Source organism: Silene latifolia, chromosome 11, assembly GCF_048544455.1.
Source record: "Silene latifolia isolate original U9 population chromosome 11, ASM4854445v1, whole genome shotgun sequence".
NCBI lineage: Eukaryota > Viridiplantae > Streptophyta > Magnoliopsida > Caryophyllales > Caryophyllaceae > Silene > Silene latifolia.
Window position 1 is genome coordinate 68,067,287 of NC_133536.1, and position 20,733 is coordinate 68,088,019.

The 20,733-nt window shown below is 38.9% G+C and overlaps 2 protein-coding genes across 2 annotated transcripts; one reads left to right on the forward strand and one right to left on the reverse strand.

The window, feature by feature from the left end:
* Positions 1 to 270: 270 nt before the first annotated feature.
* On the reverse strand, positions 271 to 2,594 carry LOC141611725 (RNA-binding protein involved in heterochromatin assembly dri1-like). The gene is made up of 4 exons (XM_074430334.1): positions 2,489 to 2,594; positions 1,517 to 1,946; positions 1,114 to 1,215; positions 271 to 553 (listed from the first exon to the last, which is right to left on the reverse strand). Exons 2-3 carry the CDS (start codon positions 1,924 to 1,926, stop codon positions 1,125 to 1,127), a joined length of 501 nt encoding a protein of 166 aa, XP_074286435.1. The 5' UTR covers positions 1,927 to 1,946; positions 2,489 to 2,594; the 3' UTR covers positions 271 to 553; positions 1,114 to 1,124.
* A 15,333-nt stretch (positions 2,595 to 17,927) lies between these two features.
* On the forward strand, positions 17,928 to 18,590 carry LOC141613515 (uncharacterized). Its single transcript, XM_074432254.1, has one exon. The coding sequence runs from the start codon at positions 17,928 to 17,930 to the stop codon at positions 18,588 to 18,590; it is 663 nt and encodes a 220-aa protein (XP_074288355.1).
* Positions 18,591 to 20,733: the final 2,143 nt, after the last annotated feature.

The following is a 20,733-nucleotide window of genomic DNA, read 5'->3' on the forward strand; positions in this document are numbered from 1 at the left end:
AAAAATGTTGTGAAAGTAATAATATTAATAGCGGGGTACTGAACGTGTCTCTTAATTTGAAAATAAACTTTACATTTCATAATAATTTCAAGATATGCCGTAGAAAACTATATTACATATATTGAAATTAAAATTTAACGGTAAATAGAGGTAGCCCGAGCGAAGCCGGGCACCAAACCTAGTCAACTTATAAGGTTAATTCCGTTGCATAGGATAATAATTAGACGGAAATACCTGTTTTTCAAAGACAAAATGGCGAATGGAAAAAGATGAATTAACTGACATCTGATTAATTAAATTGATATCACGTACAACAACTAGTTGGAGCTCTTGCTAATAATTACTCGTACTCAATAACAAAATGAAGATAAAAAAAAAAGTGGTCCAAAAACCCTAGTTATCCTTGGAATATAATGGCCTAACAATGAAAATTCATACTAGAAAACTTAGAGGGAATTAAATTAGTCGTAGAACGAAATTTCAGCCCTCTCATGTAAAGATAACTCGATAACGATCCTCATTGGTCTTCGCACTTCCTATTTCATTAGCTTACCTGAAATAAACCAAAATCATAATTCAAAATAAACCCTTAAATTAAATAAACTTATAGGTTACATATCTTTGATATAATTTATTAGTAGGAATCGTCACCCCATAATCGAAAATTTTAAAATTTGTTATTAAAGTTTTTGATTTGTAGTCTAGTTTATTTACTGTACTATAAGTCTATAATACTCCCTCCATTCAGATTCAATTAATCCAAAAATTCAAAATTACTCTCACAAAGAGAAAAGGGAGTTTGGAATTGAGTGGAGAAAGTATTAGTTTTCTCTCAAGAAAAAAAAAGAAAAAAAAAAGAAATTCTCCTTAATCGCATATCCTAATTCCGCTACTCTGAATATTATTATAATGACAATGGAATAAAAATATAGATTGTATGACTTTTTGATAAAAAAAATTTGACTATGAAAACAGTAACATATTTGTTATTAAAAAGATGTAAGCACCAAATCTAATGTTTTTGTGTAGTCCCTACTTATTCATTGAAAGTCAACTGCTAACTTAGCTTAAAGATTAATTAAACTAAAGAAAGAGAAGGTGATGAGGGCATACCTTAAAGATGATTAATATGGAGATTTGCTACCAGAGTCTCTTGGTGCATTGCATCTGAAGCATTCTGTCCTGCTTGCAAAGTTGTGCTCATTGCATCCCGACCTACATTTTTTTACCATTATTTGGATTATTAATTCGTATTTGACAAACAAAATTACGCTATTTACATTCCGTATACATAGAGTTAACTAATTCGATAATCGTGCATATATATTAAAAATAGTAGATATCAAAATAAATACTGGTAGCCTACTCTAGATATAGAGTATACGGACGCCAAAAGTTGTGATATTCAGAGAATCAGAGATGCATAAATTAATAGACTCCGTATGACTTTTTACGTTGCTTTTCATGCAGAGATAAATTAAAGATAAAAACATACATTCCCATGCAAGTAACTTACCTAGTGCAAATCCAATCACCGGACTTCCAACCAGATCGGCTGCTACCTCCACCGCCACCACCAGCACCGCCACCAAACCCAAACCCACGAGAACGACCAACGCCATCGATACCATCATAACCACCAGAACCGGAATCCTCCTTGAAGGCTCCACACTTGAAGCAGCTGGACCTACTTGCGAAGTTGTGTGCTCCACAGTTGCCAATGCTGCAGTACCAGTCACCGGGCCTAACGTCAGGCCCGGTGAACCCACCGCCTCCAAAAGGGGACCTTCCGCCGAAGCTACCAAAGTCATTTCCGCTGCCACCAAAGCTGCCAGACCGAGGATCCCCACAACGTTGGCATGAGTCCCTCCTTTGGAAGTTCAAGTGGCTGCATGACCTACAGTTCCAATCTCCTGGCCTACTCATTTTCCTTCTTTTTGTCTTTCCTACATTTTATATAATAAGAAAAATAAAGCATAATAACTAACACGGAGTAATTCACATAATTTTTTTTTGTAAGGAAATAAAATATACTCGTAATTCTCTTGATCAAACGTAAAGAAATGAAATGAGCAGAGAAACTACACACTTATATGACCGTACTTATTAAATAAATGAGTCGATTGGTTTAGTATAACAAAATTATTATCGTCTTACAAGAAATTTTTATCCCCGTACCAAAGAAACAAAGGAGGGAATTTTTTATCGCGGTAATTGTTCCACTATTAATTATAATAAAATTTTCTATACACAACATGTAATATTTTAATAGTTCCTCAAATCCAACCACTCTTGCACTCTTTGCTTATAAGAACCAAATCCAAACACTTTCTACTAACCACCATTTGCTTGCATATAAAACAATGTTAGAGGACATTACACTATATATTCACGCGATTCTATTTCTATATATACCGTAAAATTCTCCAACAAATTAAACAAAGATATAAACATCAAAATTTTGCAAAACTTAACTATGAAGGCTTACCTTGGGAATAAAAGAAAGTAAATAAAGTGGTAATTAGCTAAACAAAGAGAGTGGTCAAGTAAAGAGCAAAGCTTATATTTAAAATGAAAGGGAAAGAGAATGGTTTAGTAAGTGAAAGGGCAAAGGAGGGTTTATATAGCATGAAGGAAAGCCTCGATTTACGAGAAGATTTAGAGGTGGTAAGAAAAGAGAGAAAGAATGTTCTTTTTCAAATACTTGAGCTGGCTTCTTTGAACAATAGAATCATCACATACCTCAAAAGTTCCAAAATATTGTACTATCAATGACATTGTAATTTACAATAAAGTGCCATTACCATTTGTTGATATCATTCCAAAGATGGGAACTCGTTTTTCAAATTTGAGTAGAGCGGCTATAATTAAAAAAAAAAACATCATATGTAAATTTTAAGTAAAAGAAAGAAAATGCACAAGTATTATCTTTTCATTAAAATATATTATAATTAAATTATAATCTTTTGATTAAATTCAAAATTTAAATTTTTTTTATTAAAATAAGATAAAAATGACGATAAAATATAAACTATAAGTTGATAAAATTTTCATTAATACAATAAAAGGGATATTCTCACTTATATCTCTCAACTTTTTCGTTTTTTAAGGTGTACCCCTCTTTTTTTTGCAAAAAAACATTGATCGTCAATAACTCATGGCTACTAGTTCATAAATCGGTAAATTTTTTTCAAACCAGTTATCTAGTAATGTAATACCACGGTTTTCTGGGTCTTGTTACTCGGCCGAGTAAAGTGTCCTATGTTTTCTGGTAAGCCTACTGTCCAGGAACATTCGGCCGAGTAGTGTAATACTCGACCGAGTAAGGGGTACTCGGCCGAGTACTCTCAGTACTCGACCGAGTAACCGGTCTGACGAGATTTATTTCCGCGGTTTGATTAACGATGATTAAAGATTATATAAACCTCGTTTAAAAGTTTCTATTCATTGTTACCAAAACCTAAATTACATTCTACGCTTCTCTAATCATCCTTTATCACTCTCAAGGCAATTGATCGTTCGTGAGTCTTTCGTTCATCTCTTTTGTGTCAGTTCGTCGGTAGGTCACTAGTTTCACATCTTTTGTTTAGAATTGTTCTTTAGGGTTTTGTTCTAATGTTGGATTTGCGAAAAAAGGGTGATTTAATGTTTGTGATTGGATTGTTGTGGTTATTGTTAGGTGACGTATTTGTAGAAGAGCGTTTCTAGCTTCTGCTGTAGACTCGTATTCGGATCTGTGCTAAGGTAGGGTTTCCCTACTCAGTTGTCTGTTTAATTGATTTAAGATGATTATGATTGTATTGGCATGATTAGTATCGTTGCTGGCTTGTCTTTCTTGATTGTTGGAATTGTGGTGGATTGGCTATATTGGTGAGGTGCGTCCTCGGCTAAGTGGACTCATTTTCGAGAATTGCTTCATGCCCTTGATTCGCCGCTTGTGGTTCCCGTCACAAAGGGGGATGTGCACATTAATGGACATGGATTGTTGCTCGTTGCGATGAGCGGGTCTTAGGTGGGCAAGGTTGTGGTCCACCACTGGCGGTGTGGATTATCTGTTGCGGCAGTAATCTGGCAGGACTACACACTTTATTGTGTAGTCAGATATGAGGCATGATTGGAATTGGTGGATGGTTGTATAGTTCTTGTCGTGGTTGTTTCTTGTATTTTGCTTATCTTGATTATTCAATGAACTGACCCCGTTGTTGTTTTGTAAAGCTATGGTGATCCATTCGGGGATAGTGAGCAGATTGTGACAGGTGATGGTTTCCTTTAGCTGTGGGGACGAGGATGAGATGTCATTACTTTGAGTCTAGCTTCCGCTGTTACGAGTTTAGTTGTTTTGGATTTTAATGTATTGAGTTTTATACACTTTCGTTTTGGTATTCTTTGAGACGTTGTAATCGCTAAACATTATACTTTAATAAATATTTTTGAATGGTTACTTTTGATATACTAACCTCGGGCATCCGAGATGGTAGCATCTTCACATGCTAGGATGGTCCTTGGTAAGGCACCTTGATATGTGGGGGTATTAGAAAGTGGTATCAGAGCGGCGATTTTGGAACCTAAAACCAATGAACAAAATGAATTTAGGTTGTCTAATTAAAATGAACCCGGTTAAGAATCGGTTGGAGCGGCCGCAAAGGTTTGAGAGACGTCTCAAAACCGCAATATTGCCCATACAACTTTGAGTCGGTCACTGTGGGGTCTGTCAAGGGGATCGTTGCGCGCGCGCGCGTGTGTGTGTGTGTGTGTGTGTGTGTGTGTGTGTGTGTGTGTGTGTGTGTGTGTGTGTGTGTGTGTGTGTGTGTGTGTGTGTGTGTGTGTGTGTGTGTGTGTGTGTGTGTGTGTGTGTGTGTGTGTGTGTGTGTGTGTGTGTGTGTGTGTGTGTGTGTGTGTGTGTGTGTGTGTGTGTGTGTGTGTGTGTGTGTGTGTGTGTGTGTGTTTATATTTGTATGAATAGAGTGGTGTTTGTGTATCTTGGTTGGAAGTGATTTGGAAATTTTACTATGTGGTAGTCTATGTGCATTAATATGGGTATGTGGACTAATGTGGTGATTTTGACGAGTAATATGATAGGCATGGGTGAGTGGAGGAACAATGTGAATAGTACCGAATTGTGATATGTTTGGTTTGAATTTCATTTTGAAGAGATGCGATGCGTATTATTCGGTTTGGAAGTATGACCATGAATGTGGTAAGAAAGGATGAATGTGTAGTATATGAATGTTGTGTTAATTTACATGTGGGTGTAATACTCCGTAATTAATAATTATATAATAATAATATTTATTGTATTTATACGAGTTATGTAGAGACGGAATAATATAATAATATAATAATAATAATAAAATATATGTATTATACTACTCCCACCTATATATACCCTTATACCCTATCCACCCAACCTTATCCTAACATAATCCACCAAAAATCCTCATAAAAGATAAGAGAGAAAAGAGAGAGTTTGGAAGAGAAGGAGATTTTGTCCCTCCGACTCGAGATCGTAAGGTAAACCGTTTTAAACTAGTTTTTATATTATTTAATTTATACCATTGACCCACCTTGACCCCGACTCACCTTGACCCGTCATTTGACCACCGTTTACCGCGCAAAAAGGGGTTTGACCGTGACTTTTATAGGGTTTAAATTGTTGTTCAAGCTGTTTTCTGCGACGGTCTTAAGACGGAGTTTTGACCCACCTTTCGCGGTTGTCTTGGGTTGATTTTGGGTTGGTTGTGTCGAGGGTAGTGAGGAGAGTATAGTGGTTGTCTTGGGTGGCGAGTAGGGTGGCTGTGGTGGTCGAAAATCGAGTCTAAAGGGGGGGGGGAGTGTAACACCACCATACTCCAAGTGCCTTACCAGGACCACTCAAGGCATGTAAGTGCTACCATCTCGGTTACCCGAGACAATGATAATCAAATAGACAATAACGAAACATACTTTAATAATAAAGATTAAAGCGATACAAACCAATCTGAAACTTATAAAGAAATACAAATGTTCTCAAAATGTTAACCAACTAAACAACTAAAAGAATGTTCGACACAGCGGAAGACTTCTAAAACAGCTCGTGATGACTCAACCCAGCTATCCCATGCGCATCTACTCATACCTGCTCAACAACTGCTCACCATCCCCAAATGGATCACCACAGTTTTTAAAACAATTAAACGGTGTCAGTACTGATTACACAAAACAAACAACTGCAATAAAATAATATTACAAGCCAAATCAATCCCCAACTCCGTCACATCACCACACACCTGACTACACACTAAAGTGTGTAGTCCTGCCAGAATACTCATCGCAACAAGTATTCGACACCGCCAGTGGGGGACTGCAGTCGTTCCCACCTAAGCCCCGCTCATCTCATTCGAGGGATAAACCCATGTTCGTTAATGTGCACATCCCTTATGTGGCGGGTTCCACAGAAGGCGAATCAAGGGCGTGAAGCCACTCACGCAAGTGACTCCACTCAGCCGAGGACGTACCTCGCAAACCACAGACAGTTATACAACCAACAATACAATCAACAATCACCAAAACCAATACCGATATGATATACATTAACAACAACAATCAATTATCACCAATGTCATGTAACCAATACCGAGTAGGGAAACCTTACCTGGAATAACAATCACCACAGACGATCTCGCAGCTAATCAGAATCTCTCCTCTACGAATCCTCCTCCTATAATATGCACACATACAATTACCAAATACACATCACAAAACACCCAAAAACCCCCAACATTAGCCAATTAAGGTTTTAATGAAACTCAACCAAACGCTATAAAAATTATACAAGGAACTTACCCTTGACACGACGATCACAACGGTATAACGAACGAGATGATCCAACGAACCTAGCCTTGGGGATTTGCCAATAACGCGAGAGGTGCGAACAACGTAACTTCTAATCTCTCTTGAAAGGTTTTAGAATGTTGAAAAGTGTTTTAAGAAAATAATGACGGAAGCTTTTATATTAATCTTGCGTTATTAACAAAACCCGTCGAAACAAACCCGTAAAACACACTTACTCGATCGAGTAAGTGACTTACTCGATCGAGTCCCCAACTTACTCGATCGAGTCCCCAACTTACTCGATCGAGTACCCTACAGGCAGACTACTGTTTTGCGTAAGATGTTACTTACTCGACAGAGTAAGTCCCACTCGATAGAGTACCCATAGACATAGAAAACTATAGTATTACAGTCTTCCCTCCTTAAAAAGAACTTCGTCCCCGAAGTTCAACCCATAGACAAAAACACAACACACTATCACCACTCCGACACAATAACGTAACCAAAACTCAACACAAAACTCAAAACACACCTCCCAAAACAACACTCAAACTGACTTAAGACAACTACTAACTGTACTAAAACCAACATAAAACATACAAAAACTCTATGCGACCATCTCCTACTCCCCTAAAAGAAACATGGTTACGTCCCCGTAACCACACATACCTGATCAAAAAGAGACGGATACCACTCCCTCATAGCCTCCTCCGCCTCCCAAGTAGCCTCCTCAACCTCATGGTTAGACCAAAGAACCTTAAGTAAGACCGTTTCCCCATGTCTAGTTTTCCTAACCTTGCGATCAAGAATCTATTTCGGCACCTCAAGATAAGACAAGGACTCATCCAACTTAATGTTCTCCACATCTAACACATGTGAAGGATCACTCACATACTTTCGCAGCTAAGACACATGAAACACATTATGCACTCTATCCAAAGCAGCTGGTAAAGCTAACCGGTAAGCAACCTCACCCACACGATCCAAAATCTCATATGGTCCGATGAACTTCTGGCGCAACTTCCCTTTCTTACCAAATCTCATGACCCCACGCATAGGAGACACTTTCAAAAGAACCTTGTCCCCAACCTGAAACTCTATGTCACGACGATGTAAATCTGCATAACTCTTTTGTCGATCCTGGGCCGCTTTCATCTTTTGTCTAATCAGCTTAACCTGTTCAACCATTTCATGTACCATATGTGGTCCTAAAACCACTGCCTCAGCTCTTTCATCCCAGCAAATCGGACTCCTGCACTTCCTCCCATACAAAGCCTCAAACGGTACCATACCAATACTCGTGTGATAGCTGTTGTTATAAGAAAACTCAATCAGGTCCAACCTCTCCTCCCAGCTACCACCAAAATCCATAACACAAGCTCGCAACATATCCTCTAAAGTCTTGATGGTCCTCTCTGTCTGGCCATCTGTTGCAGGATGAAATGCAGTACTCATCTTCAAGGTAGTTCCCATCAACTCCTGCAACTCTTTCCAAAATCGTGATATGAACCTCGCATCTCTATCGGACACTATATCCTTAGGCACCCCATTGAAACGGACCACATGCTTCCTATAAGCCAAAGCTAACTGTATCTTGGTCCAATTATCTTTCATCGGCACAAAGTGAGCTGACTTGGTCAAACGATCCACTATAACTCATATCATGTTATTACCCTGTTGACTCCTCGGCAAACCCACGATAAAATCCATAGAGATGGACTCCCATTTCCACTCAGGTACCTCAAGAGACTAAATCTTACCTTGTGGTCATCGCTGCTCCCCCTTAACTCTCTGACATGCCAAACAACGAGCCACAAATTCAGCTGTTTCCTTCTTCATCCCAGGCCACGAGAAAGCCTTCTTCAAATCTTTATACAGCTTGTCACCGCCTGGATGTACCGAATATGGTGTGCAATGAGCCTCTGTCATGATCATCTTTTTCAACTTCTCATCACTAGGAACACATCATCTCCCATCAAATCTCACACTGCCATCTGTATGAATAGAGAATCTAGACACTGTCCCTTTCTCTACTCCATCTCTCCACTCCTCAATCTTAGGATCCAACACCTGTTTCCTGCGAATATCATCATAAAGGTCTGGCTCCACTGTCAAATCCCCTCTAGCATCCCCTTTCTGTATCATATGTATCCCCATCTTCCCTACCTCATCTCTCAACCTCATCAAAGACATAGCTGTGCAAAGAGAATGCACACTCTTCCTGCTCAGCGCATCTGCAACCACATTGGCCTCCCTTCATGGTATATAATATCCATGTCATAATCCCCAATCAGCTTCATCCACCTCCTCTGTCTCATGTTCAACTCCTTTTGAGTGAATATGTACTTGAGACTCTTGTGATCTGAAAACACCTTAAAGGTCGCCCCATAAAGATAGTGCCTCCAAATGAGAGCAAACACAACTGCACCCAACTCCAAATCATGTGTCGGATAATTCTCCTCTTAAGGCTTTAATTGCCTAGAAGCATAGGCAATCACTTTCCCGTTCTGCATCAACACACATCCCAAACCAATCTTTGAAGCATCTGTATATACCTCAAAGTTCTCACTCCCTTCAGGTAATGCTAAGATTGGAGTTGTGGTCAAACGCTCCTTTAATGTTTGGAATGCCGTCTCACAACTTTCATCCTAACGAAACCTGTTCTCTTTCCTCATCAACGCTGTCATCGGTCTGGCTATCTTGGGAAAAGTCTTTCACGAACCGACGATAGTACCCTGCCAAACCCAAGAAACTCCTAATCTCTGCCTCATTCTTTGGTGCTTTCCACCGAGTAACTGCCTCTATCTTTGCAGGATCTATAGCAACACCCTTCTTTGAAATCACATGCCCCAGAAAAGCAACTTCCTCTAACTAGAACTCACACTTAGACAATTTCGCATACAGGTGATTGTCTCGCAAAGTCTGCAACACTATCCTCAAATGCTCCTCATGCTCCTCCTTAGTCTTAGAGTAGACTAAGATATCATCGATAAAGACCACCACAAATCGATTCAAAAACTGACTGAAGACCAGGTTCATCAAATCCATAAACACTGCAGGTGCGTTAGACAACCCAAACGGCATCACAACATACTCATAGTGACCATACCTCGATGTAAAAGTTGTCTTCGGTATGTCCTCATCCCGAATCTTCACCGGCTGATAACCCGGCCTCAAATGGATCTTAGAAAAGACCGATGCACCATTCAACTGATCAAACAAATAATCTATCCTCGGCAAAGGATACTTGTTCTTTAGTGTAACCCTGTTCAGCTCTCTATAATCGATGCATAACCTCAAACTTCTATCTTTCTTTTTCACAAACAAAACTGGTGCTCCCCATGGTGATACACCAGGTCTAATGTACCCCTTCTCAATCAGATCATCCAGCTGTTTCTTCAGCTCCTCCAACTCCTTAGGACCCATGCGGTACGGTGCTTTAGAGATTGGTCCTGTCCCTGCTTTCAACTCAACACTGAAATCTATCTCTTTCTTTGGTGGAAACCCTGGTATCTCATCGGGAAAAACATCTGGAAACTCCCCCACCACTGGTATCTGCTCACCTTTCGGACTCTCCATACTATGGTCTCTCAGATGGCATAAGATTAACGGACATCCCTTCCTCAGATAAGACTTCAAGGTCACTGCTGTAATCAAATTGACTTTGGGTTTGACAACAAACCGACGATAAGACACACTAATCCCCTTAGGACCTCTTAAAGAAACTCTCTTTTGATGACAGTCTATCTTAGCCTTATACTTACTCAACCAGTCCATACCAACTATCATCTCAAAACCCTTTTAAGGGAAACTCTAACAAGTCCACTGGTAAGTCGACCTGCCCAACAATCATAGAAACACCCCTATACAACTTCCCACAAGGTATTGACTCACCCGATGGTATGAACACCTCCTCTTTTACAGACTCAAACTCTCTCAAACCCAAAAGCTTAACATGACTCGATGATACAAATGACTGTGACGCTCCCGAATCAAACAAAACAAAGGTAAAGACTCCGTTAACAAGAAAAATACTCGTGATAACGTGAGCATCATCATCAGCTGCTTTCTTCCCCATCATGAACAGCTTACCACTGGTCTTCTGTCCACCTCCCTGGACAGTACTAGCTGATGTAGACGGCTTAGCAGCCGACCCCTGGTTGTTGTTGTTCGTCGCCAGTCTCTGGTATGAATTACCGCCATTGCGGTTAGCCCCACCATTGTTGTTACTCTGACCACCCTGACTATTCCACGACCTAGCCGGTCTGTTACTAGCATAGCTCTGAGATGGACCGTGAGAAAAACTCCCATGTGACTGCCACTGAAAACCCCTGCCCATAGCACTGGTACACTCATGTCTCTTATGGCCTACACCGCCACAGTTAAAGCAAGATACACCCCAGATGGTACCACCACTACCACGGCCACGCCCATAAGAAGCTCCACCACTGAACCCCGACCCCGAAGAGTAAGCTCTCACCTAATTATGGCCGCCCCTCTTGTAACTAGACTGACCACCACCCTCACTCTCAGCCTTCCTTTTCTCAGAAGCTCTCTACCTGTTTTCCTTAGTCACCTCTACCAACCTCTCAGCTCTCCCATCACGCTCATAAACCTCCTTAACATCAGTAAGGACCCATACCGGCAACTTCTCCATAATCTTGGGTGTCAACTGTAACACCCCGTATTTTATAATAATATTTTAGTATAAAAAGTATTTTATTAAATTGATTATTTTGGAGTTTAATAATTTATTTTGAATATATATGTTTACCGTGTCCGTTCTCTATTTTATTATTTCTCGTTTTAATCTACTTTTGGAAGGGTTAAAATGTCTGTGCACGATTTTACTATTTTAATTTAATAATTACTTTTCCTATTTAAGCTTTTCTAGCGTTTTAATAATATCCAGTTGGATTTGTAATCAGATAATCCATTGTATAAACTAATGGACACAAAGCCCATTAGTTAATCTCCTATAAATATATTTAACCTAGCAAGCAACTAGGTCAAACCAAAGGTTTTGTTTTCACGTACACTAAGCCGCACGCCTCTTCCTGTATTTCTCTCCGTTGTTCTCCTTTCTCCCTTTGACTCCATTGTTGAATATCTTTCCTTCCCAATTCAAAAGAAAATTATATTTTCACAATCCTTGCTCTTACCTTTATAATAATTTATTCTCCAAATATTTTTACGAGATTTATTTGTATGGACCTTTAGATCTATCTTTAAGGTCCCTTATTTTTAATGGGTAAAGAAGAAGAAGAGTCTTTTATGGTGCTTTCATGGATTTGGATTCGGGTATATTCTTTATTGTCGATTTTGAGGACGTTAACACGTGTTGGAAACAAGGCTTTGTTGGTCGTTTTCTTTATGAAGGTTTTCATTAATTGCTAAAAAGGTAACTAGGTGTTTTCTTTTAATTGTGTTTATGCCAATTGATGTAATTAATTTGATTTAATGATTGTTTTGCATGATTGGTACATGTTTGATTATTCGTTATCATGATTAAATATGTTTCGCATGTTTGTATATGTTTTTATGCATTAATTATATATCATATGTTGCTTATGCATTAAATTCTGGGTGTCATGAGCGCAATTAGGGTTTACGAATAAACCCTAGTGGCGGCATGAAAGGCGGCCAAGAGTGCTCTCCAAAGTTATAGCTAAAGCTAGTATAACTTTGATGATGATTCATGTGTTTTAGCTAAAGTTAATACAACTTTGGGTAGTTACTCTAGTTATAGCTGAAGCTACTATAACATTGAATTACGAGATAAGGTTATAGCTGGAACTAACGTACCCTGAGATTTATGGCTCAAGGTTATGGTTGAAACTAGTATAACTTTGAGTTTCGTGTCAAGGTTATAGTTGAGGTAAATATAACTTCAAGTTATATATGTTGAAGTTATAGTCGAGGTTACTATAACCTCGCATCCAGAGTTTATGTTATGGTTAGGGTTACTATAACATTGAGTGGTTATTGTTAAAGTTATAGTTGAAGTTACTATAACATTGGTTACTTATACTTGTTTCATATGTTGTATTGTGTTCAACGTGTTATGTCCTTGTGGTTGCATATATCTTTGGTTACTCTTGTTCATATGATAAGTAGGGTAGTCAGTTGTACTATCCTAAGAGTTGAGTCGTGACGTTGTTCATGCATGTTGGTACAGTCAGTTATACTGTGCATTTGTTTGTTGGCTAGTGGTATAGATGACGTGCGGTATCAGTTATATACCAAACAGAATGAACTAACACCACCCATTTTGGGATTTATTTGGTCTATGTTGGGGGGTGGCCAGAGTCGTCAGTTATACGCTCTGGGTCCCGAGTGTCGTTCGGTGTACAGTTATTGCATCGAGGGGTCTGGCCAGGTCTTAGGCACATAGGCAGTGGTGATACGCTATACATAGTACCGTGGAGTATCAGTTGTATATATACTTCACACCGACGGGGAGTCAGTTATATAATACGTCAGTCAGAGTATCAGTTAAATACTCTGACAGGTTAGAGTGTCAGTTATACGCTCGAGCCGGTGTTCGTTTTATACCCTATGCGTATTGTGTGGAAGTATTGGTTGTATGCTCTAATCGGTATGATGTGTGATGTTCACCCTATTCGCTATGCTTTGTTGCTATCTTTGTGCCTTATGTTGCTATTGTTAATTGGTAATGTTTGTGTCTCGTAATATGTGGTTTCATTTGAGATATTATTTTTAAAGGATTGTCTTAATATGCCTTCGTTTAATGATAAGTTTACGTTGGGTTTTCATGAGTATAGATGGTCTCACATGTTTACTGGTTTTACATTTCAATTGTTAATGATTGTTAGTTATATTCAATTGTTGTAAACATGACTGGGAGAGCATCTAGTTACTCCCGACTGATTGTCAACCCCCCATTCTCAGGTTGAATGCTCGTCGCTGTTTGGATGATGTTGTTTGGGATGCATCGAGGGGCGAGCCGAATAATAAATTAGGAGTTTGTTTTTATGTTTGAGAACCCTTAAATAATGTATTAGTTTGGTTTTCGTTTTAGTAGCGAACCGGATTGGTCAGGTGTTTCCACCACCTTGACCCTTTTATCAGTATTATATAGAGAGAGAATGAGATTTAATATAGAGAGAGAAGGCGATTTGGGGTTTCTTCTTCGTTAAGCAGCAATGGCGTGTAAACATAAGAACGATCCTAAATCTAGTCGATTAGAATAAATTCATCTAATAATACAAAATCTAATACAGAAAAACACAAAAATATTAGTAATACGCCTCTTATTACAAATACTGGTTCGCGATATCGTGTAATTTCTAGGGTTTCTGATGATCAGTCTGATGAGGATGTTTCATCTGAGCCAATTTCTCTTCTAAGGCCGTACAATTTGAATGATGCGATGGAATCAATACTTGAGGAAGAATCTGAGGAGGATTGGGTTGATGTTTCAAGGAATAGCAAAACTGGGGACTCTAATTCTGAATCATCATCTAGGGTAAGTTCTCTTCAGCTTACTAGTTCGGATGTTGATGCTGAATTAAAGTATTGGTCCACCGCCGTTTATTGTTATGTCCTGGGGGCAAACCCACCCTGGAAAGTTATTGACGGATTTGTTAAGAGAATTTGGGGGTATACTGATTATGAGAAGCTCTCTTTTCATTCTAATGGAATTTTTGTTGTAAGATTTAAAACTGAGGAAATAAAATTGAGAGTACTTCAGACTGGTCCTATTTTCTTTGATAACAAGCCTGTGGTAGTTAAGGAATGGACGCCAACGACTAAACTAATCAAGGAGGCTGTTGATAAGGTTCCTATATGGATTCGCTTTTATGGTCTGCCTTTGAAGTTTTGGGGCAATGCCTTGAAAAAGATTGCTAGTTTGGTGGGTGTCCCAGTCAGGTGTGACAGTAACACTCAACTGAAAACTTTTCTGGGGTATGCAAGGGTTATGGTTGAAGTGAAGGTGGGGGATGTACTGCCTGATTTTGTGGAGTTTGATGATGAAATGGACATACATCATAGGCAAAAGTACATTATGATTGGAAGCCTATGATTTGTACTGAGTGCAAGATCATGGGGCATATAGCACGTGACTGTAGGAGGAAGGAGAGGAATTAGGCTCCTAAACCTAAGAAGATATGGGTCCCTAAGAAGAATGGGGGTGGTACTCAGGCAGCTCCTTCAACAGCACCTGATCCAGTACTGCCTGTTACAATTCACAGGGTGTCAACGGTGACAATGGGCCTTGGCAATGGATTAATTACACCACTGCCTTTCTCATTTCGTCCATCTTTCTCTCCTACAAGAATTATAACTCAGATGACAAGGCAGGGAGGATTTAGTATTGGCATTGGCAGGGGTACTTATTTGGAGGTGTTGGAGCATTCTATCCAAATCAGGAAGGTGAGTGGTGGTGAACAAGAGGAGAATTCTTCACTGATTGAAAATGTGTAGTATAGGCTGTTGGAATGTTAGGGGAATAAATAGTGTGAATAAGCAGAAGGAAGTTAAGTGGTTTCTGCATAACAATAAGGTAGGAGTTTTTGGTTTGTTGGAAACTAGGGTTAAATTAGCTTCTATAAATAAGGTACATCAAGGCATTGGTACTCACTGGTCTTTGGTAACAAATATAGCTAGTCATGAGGGAGGAAGAATTTGGATAATTTGGGATGACATTAACTATAAAGTGGAGGTCCATAGTAGTCAAGCTCAAGTCATTCATACTAAGGTCACTTATATACCTACTAGTGAATCTTGGTGGATATCAATGGTTTATGGATTTAACAGAATAGCAGAAAGGGAGGTGCTCTGGGAGTCTCTTTGTACTATGAGTAGGCTAATTGATAGGCCTTGGGTAGTGCTAGGAGATTTCAACAATGTGCTAACAATGAATGAAAGAATTGGATCTGAAATTACTACTGCTGAACTTAAAGGGTTTCAGGAATGTGTAGCCTACTGTGGACTGATGGATATACCTTCTCAGGGAGCATTTTTTACTTGGACTAATAAACATGAGGTGGGGGCCATGGTTTTCAGTAGGATAGACGGGGCTTTGATCACTGATGATTGGTTGGATAGCTACCCTGACACACTTACTACTTTCCATCCTGAAGGGATCTTTGACCATTGCCCTTGCACAATGGTGCTTAGGCCTTCAGTGGAAAAGAGGAGAAGCAATTTCAAATATTTTGATATGTGGGGGCATGCTGATGGGTTTATCAATATTGTGAGGAAGGTTTGGGATACAAGAATTGCTGGTGTAAAAATGTTCCAAATTGTCAAGAAGCTTAAGGCTTTGAAACGACCTTTGAAGGAATTGAATAGTGACAGTTTTTCTAATATTGAAACATCAGTAGAGGTGGCTAAGATGCATATGTTTGAGGTTCAAAAGAAGCTGCAGAGCACTCCCATTGATCTCCAGATGCAGGCAGAAGCAAAAGCTGCTGCTGAAGCCTATAAGAAATTAGATGAGGCCAGAAGGAGGTTTCTAGTTCAGAAAGCCAAAGCTCAATGGATGAAAGATGGGAATGAGAACACTCAGTACTTTCATAGTGTGATCAAGGCTAGAAGACTGCAGAATAAGGTTTTAAGCATACAAGATATGAGGGGAGTTACTCACACTCATCCTGAAGCAATTGAAGCAGCATTTGTTGAGTATTATATCCAGCTACTGGGGACTAGCAAGAAGGTCAACCCTATTCATGTTCCTGTTGTTAAAATGGGCAGGACTCTGTCTGGTGAGCATGTGACTGGACTGTTGAGGCCTGTATCTAAATCTGAGGTCAAGCAAGCCTTATTTTCTATCCCTGCTAACAAGGCTCCTAGACCTGATGGATTCTCCTCTCAGTTTTTTAGAGATGCATATCCAGTGGTTGGGCATGATGTGGTTCAGGCAGTGTTGGAGTTTTTCACTAATGGAAAATTGTTGAGACAGGTTAATGCTACCACATTAATTTTGATCCCTAAGAAAGCTCGGCCTATTTCTGTTGCAGACTTCAGACCAATTGCGTGTTGTAATGTAATCTATAAAACAATTTCTAAGGTGCTCTGTAATAGGGTGGCAGCTGTTCTTCCTCACATCATCAGTGAAAATCAAAGTGCGTTTATTAAAGGGCGAGAAATTATTGATAATATTTTGATTTGTCAAGACCTGGTGAGATTATACAAAAGGAAAACTTGCTCACCCAGGTGCTTGATAAAAGTGGATTTAAAAAAAGCGTATGATTCTATAGAGTGGGAGTTCATTGAGCAGATGTTGGGTGCCATGGGTTTCCCTGAGAAGATCATTAATCTGATCATGGTGTGTGTCACTTCACCATGGTTCACTTTATCACTCAATGGCTCTTACTTTGGTTATTTTCAAGGAAAGAGAGGGATTAGACAGGGGGATCCCATATCTCCTTTATTGTTTACAATTTGTATGGAGTACTTAAGTAGGATTCTCATGGCTGCCACGACTAGGAGCGAGTTCACTTTCCACCCTTTATGCAGAGCACTGAAGTTGTCTCATCTGTGCTTTGCAGATGACCTTCTGATGTTTTGTAGAGGGGACAGAAGCTCACTCACTGTTATTCTGAGAGCTTTTGCTACCTTTAGCAATGAACCAGGAGAAGTCAGAGATTTATTGTAATGGAATGGGTGCTGGGGAGGTTGCATATATCCTTCAACTGTCTGGCTTCAAGGTGGGTCAATTCCCTTTCAGATACTTGGGAATTCTAATTTCTTACAAAAGAATGGCTGTGGGAGACTGTTCTAGGCTGGTTGAGAAGATTGTTGAGAGGATACGAGGCTGGGGGGCTAGGAAGCTTAGCTATGCTGGTCGTCTAGTTCTTATCAAAGCTGTACTCAATCAACTGCATTCTTCCTGGGCCAGAATCTTCATTATTCCTCTCACTGCTATTGATAAGATCACAAGTATTTGTAGGAATTACTTATGGGCAGGCAGTGATCAGTATGGTAGAGCACCTGCTGTAGCATGGGAACAAATTTCTCTGGGGAAAAAATATGGTGGTTTGGGAATAGTGGACTGCAGGCTGTGGAACACTGCTTAGATAGCTAAGTACACTGCCTGGCTAGCTACTAAAAGTGACCACTTATGGATAAAGTGGGTGGACCATGTTTATATGAAAGGAAGACACTGGTTTGATTACTCTCCTACTTCTAATTCGAGCTGGGTGTGGAGGACAATCTGTAAGGTCAAGGATAAAGTGAAAGCTGGCTTTATGAATGATGTCTGGTGTGCTAATCAGGGGCAGTACACTGTGGCTAGTGGCTATGCCTGGTTGCAGGGGGATCAGGTTAAGGTGGATTGGTGGCATCTGATCTGGAATAGGTTAAATCTACCTAAGTACTCTTTTATTGGGTGGTTAATGATTCAGGGGAGGCTCTACACTAAGGACAGGATGATGAGATTTGGTGTTATTTCTGATGGCCTGTGTGAAATTTGCAGGACACAGATGGAGGACCATCAACATCCTTTTTACTCGTGTGATTTTAGTGTCAGATGCTGGACTCTGTTGAGGGACTGGCTAGGAGTACCTCTACCTGCTACTGATATTTTGACTTGGTGCAGTGTGTCGAGGTGTAGGTCTCTGTTGAAGAAGCAGCTAGTATATGCAGCTGTGGTGGCTTTGATTTACCATATTTGGATGGCACGGAATGTCTGTAGGGAGGAGCATAAGGTACCTGCTCCAGGGTACATAATTAATGAGATTATGCGATATATTCAAAATTTGTATAGGAGCAGGGATGAGTTGTCTAGATATAAGCTTTGTATTGTGCTGTAAGTTTAATTGCTAGGTTGTTCATGTGTAAGAGTAGTGTGTAACAATGCTGATGTACTGGTTGGACGATTATATATATATATATATATATATATATATTCACATTTCACCAAAAAAAATATACTATGATATTTACTTTATATTATGTTTTTGCTCTGTTTTATAATCCGGGTTGTTACAGTTGGTATCAGAGCGAACACGCTCCCAACTCTCGCTTAGTTAATGATTAAAAGTAAATTGACTTAGTAAATGAGTGAGAGTAAATGGGGTAGAAACAGTTAAGTACTTCTTTGTTTAGGTCTTAATGTTTCGCATCGTTATTAATTGTATTGCATGTTTTGTTTATGCCTTAATCTTTCATATCGTTATTAATTGTGTTACATGTGTTGTTCATGTACTTACTTGTTTATGACTTAATGTTTTCGATCGTTATCAATTGTTTTACATGAGTTATTTTTGTACTTGCTTTTCGTTCCTTAATATTTTGTATTGTTATTAATTGTATTAATTTTTTTGTTCATGCATTTGTTTGTTTATGTCTTAATGTTTATCGCTAATAATCGTATTAGATGTGTTGTTCACTTATGACCGTCGAGTATGCTTTATTGATTTTAAAGTTGGTTAATTTTGAAAATGTCCTTTGCATGTTACGTGTCGTGCATTTTGGTTATATGTCGGTCAAAAGTCAAAACTTTTAATCCTTGATAACCCGAGCTTTAATCTTGTCGTACTTTCATTCTTTTGGATCTTTTTGGTGGTGTTGTCCTTGTTTGAGGTGATTTCGAGGTTGATTCCCGTGTTGTTTCTTGAGCCATCAAGTTAGGATTGGTTGGCAAGTTGGGATGTTCAAGTATGAAAGAAAAGAGCGTTTATTATTATGAGTTTGGTAACGAGGAAGTCTACTTTGGGAATATAGGTTGTTGTGACGATGTTTCCTTTGGGATTATAGGTGTTAAGTTCTTTTATGTATTTGAGGAAAATCCTTATTGATGATAGAGGGTTATGATTTGTGACATAAGATGTATGATTGTGGTTTCATAGTTTTACTATAAGTGAGAGACATGATGAGTATATTTCTCTTATGGTATTATTTGGGAATGTTGAGACTTATGTTCTTAATTGTGAGAATTATTGAACTCAGTCTTGTGTTAAGGAAAAAGTTATGCGAGTTATTTATGGATCGAGAGTAGAATAATGGAAATGAATTGAATGTTATCGTGGAGATAGGATATAACAAGTTGAGAATTTTGGGGATTTTGCTCATCTTTAATTGGGATATCATATTTGAGGAGTAAGAATCGGTAATGGTGAATTAGTGAGTTATGAAAGATTTGATGACTTATCTGTTGAGGAGTTATTTACTGATCGTACCTTTTAAAGGATTGATTGAAAGAGACGAACTATAATTTATGGGCTTGTAAGATGTTAATGTTAAAGTGTTCTAGCGTTGACTTAGTGAACGGCTACGCTGACGATGATTATAATGTATCGTGGTATTCATCTTTTGAGGATATAGAGATTGATATGGATTGGATAACTAAATGTGATTAGATGATGTTCTTGAGAGTGGAAGGACTTGAGAGTTGATGGCCGTGAGAGTTTATGATCTTGAGAGTGATGATCTGAGGAATATAGTGATTGTAAAGAGACAGTTATATAGGGATTTGTTGGTGCTGAGGTATTATGGAGATATGACAGAAGGATGTTACGAGACGTTTTACCTTGAGTGATGATTGTACGATATTTGTAAGACCTTGGTTATCGTGCTTAATTTATCTTATGTTAAGGTGTCGTCTTTGAGTAAATGGAATTGTTTTTGAGCTGTCTATTCTTGTCATCCTTGCACGTGTTAACCATACCTCTTATATTTGAGTCTCCAGACCAAAAGTTTCTTTTTATCTTTGTCCTCTATCTGTTTTATCTATCGTTATCTCTATTTGTTCTTCATTTCAACTCCAGTTCCTTTTTCTCTGACTTTTGTAATTACCCTTTTCACATTGATTTCTCTCTAAGCTTTTACTTCCGAAAAGAATGTGTTCTTTTGCTTTGTGGTATTACACGAAAATATTTTGTTTTGGTTTGCAAGTTATTTATTCTTTCATGGTAACTTGACAACGTTTGAAATCTCTTTAGAGCTACTTGTGAT

Bases quoted from the DNA above. Each gene is read 5' to 3' on its own strand.
- LOC141611725 (XM_074430334.1), bottom strand. From the start codon at position 1,926: ATGAGTAGGCCAGGAGATTGGAACTGTAGGTCATGCAGCCACTTGAAC. The intron at 1,216-1,516 runs GTAAGTTACTTG...AAAAAAATGTAG, and splicing joins GGTGATTGGATTTGCACTAG to GTCGGGATGCAATGAGCACA.
- LOC141613515 (XM_074432254.1), top strand. From the start codon at position 17,928: ATGAAAGGAAGACACTGGTTTGATTACTCTCCTACTTCTAATTCGAGC.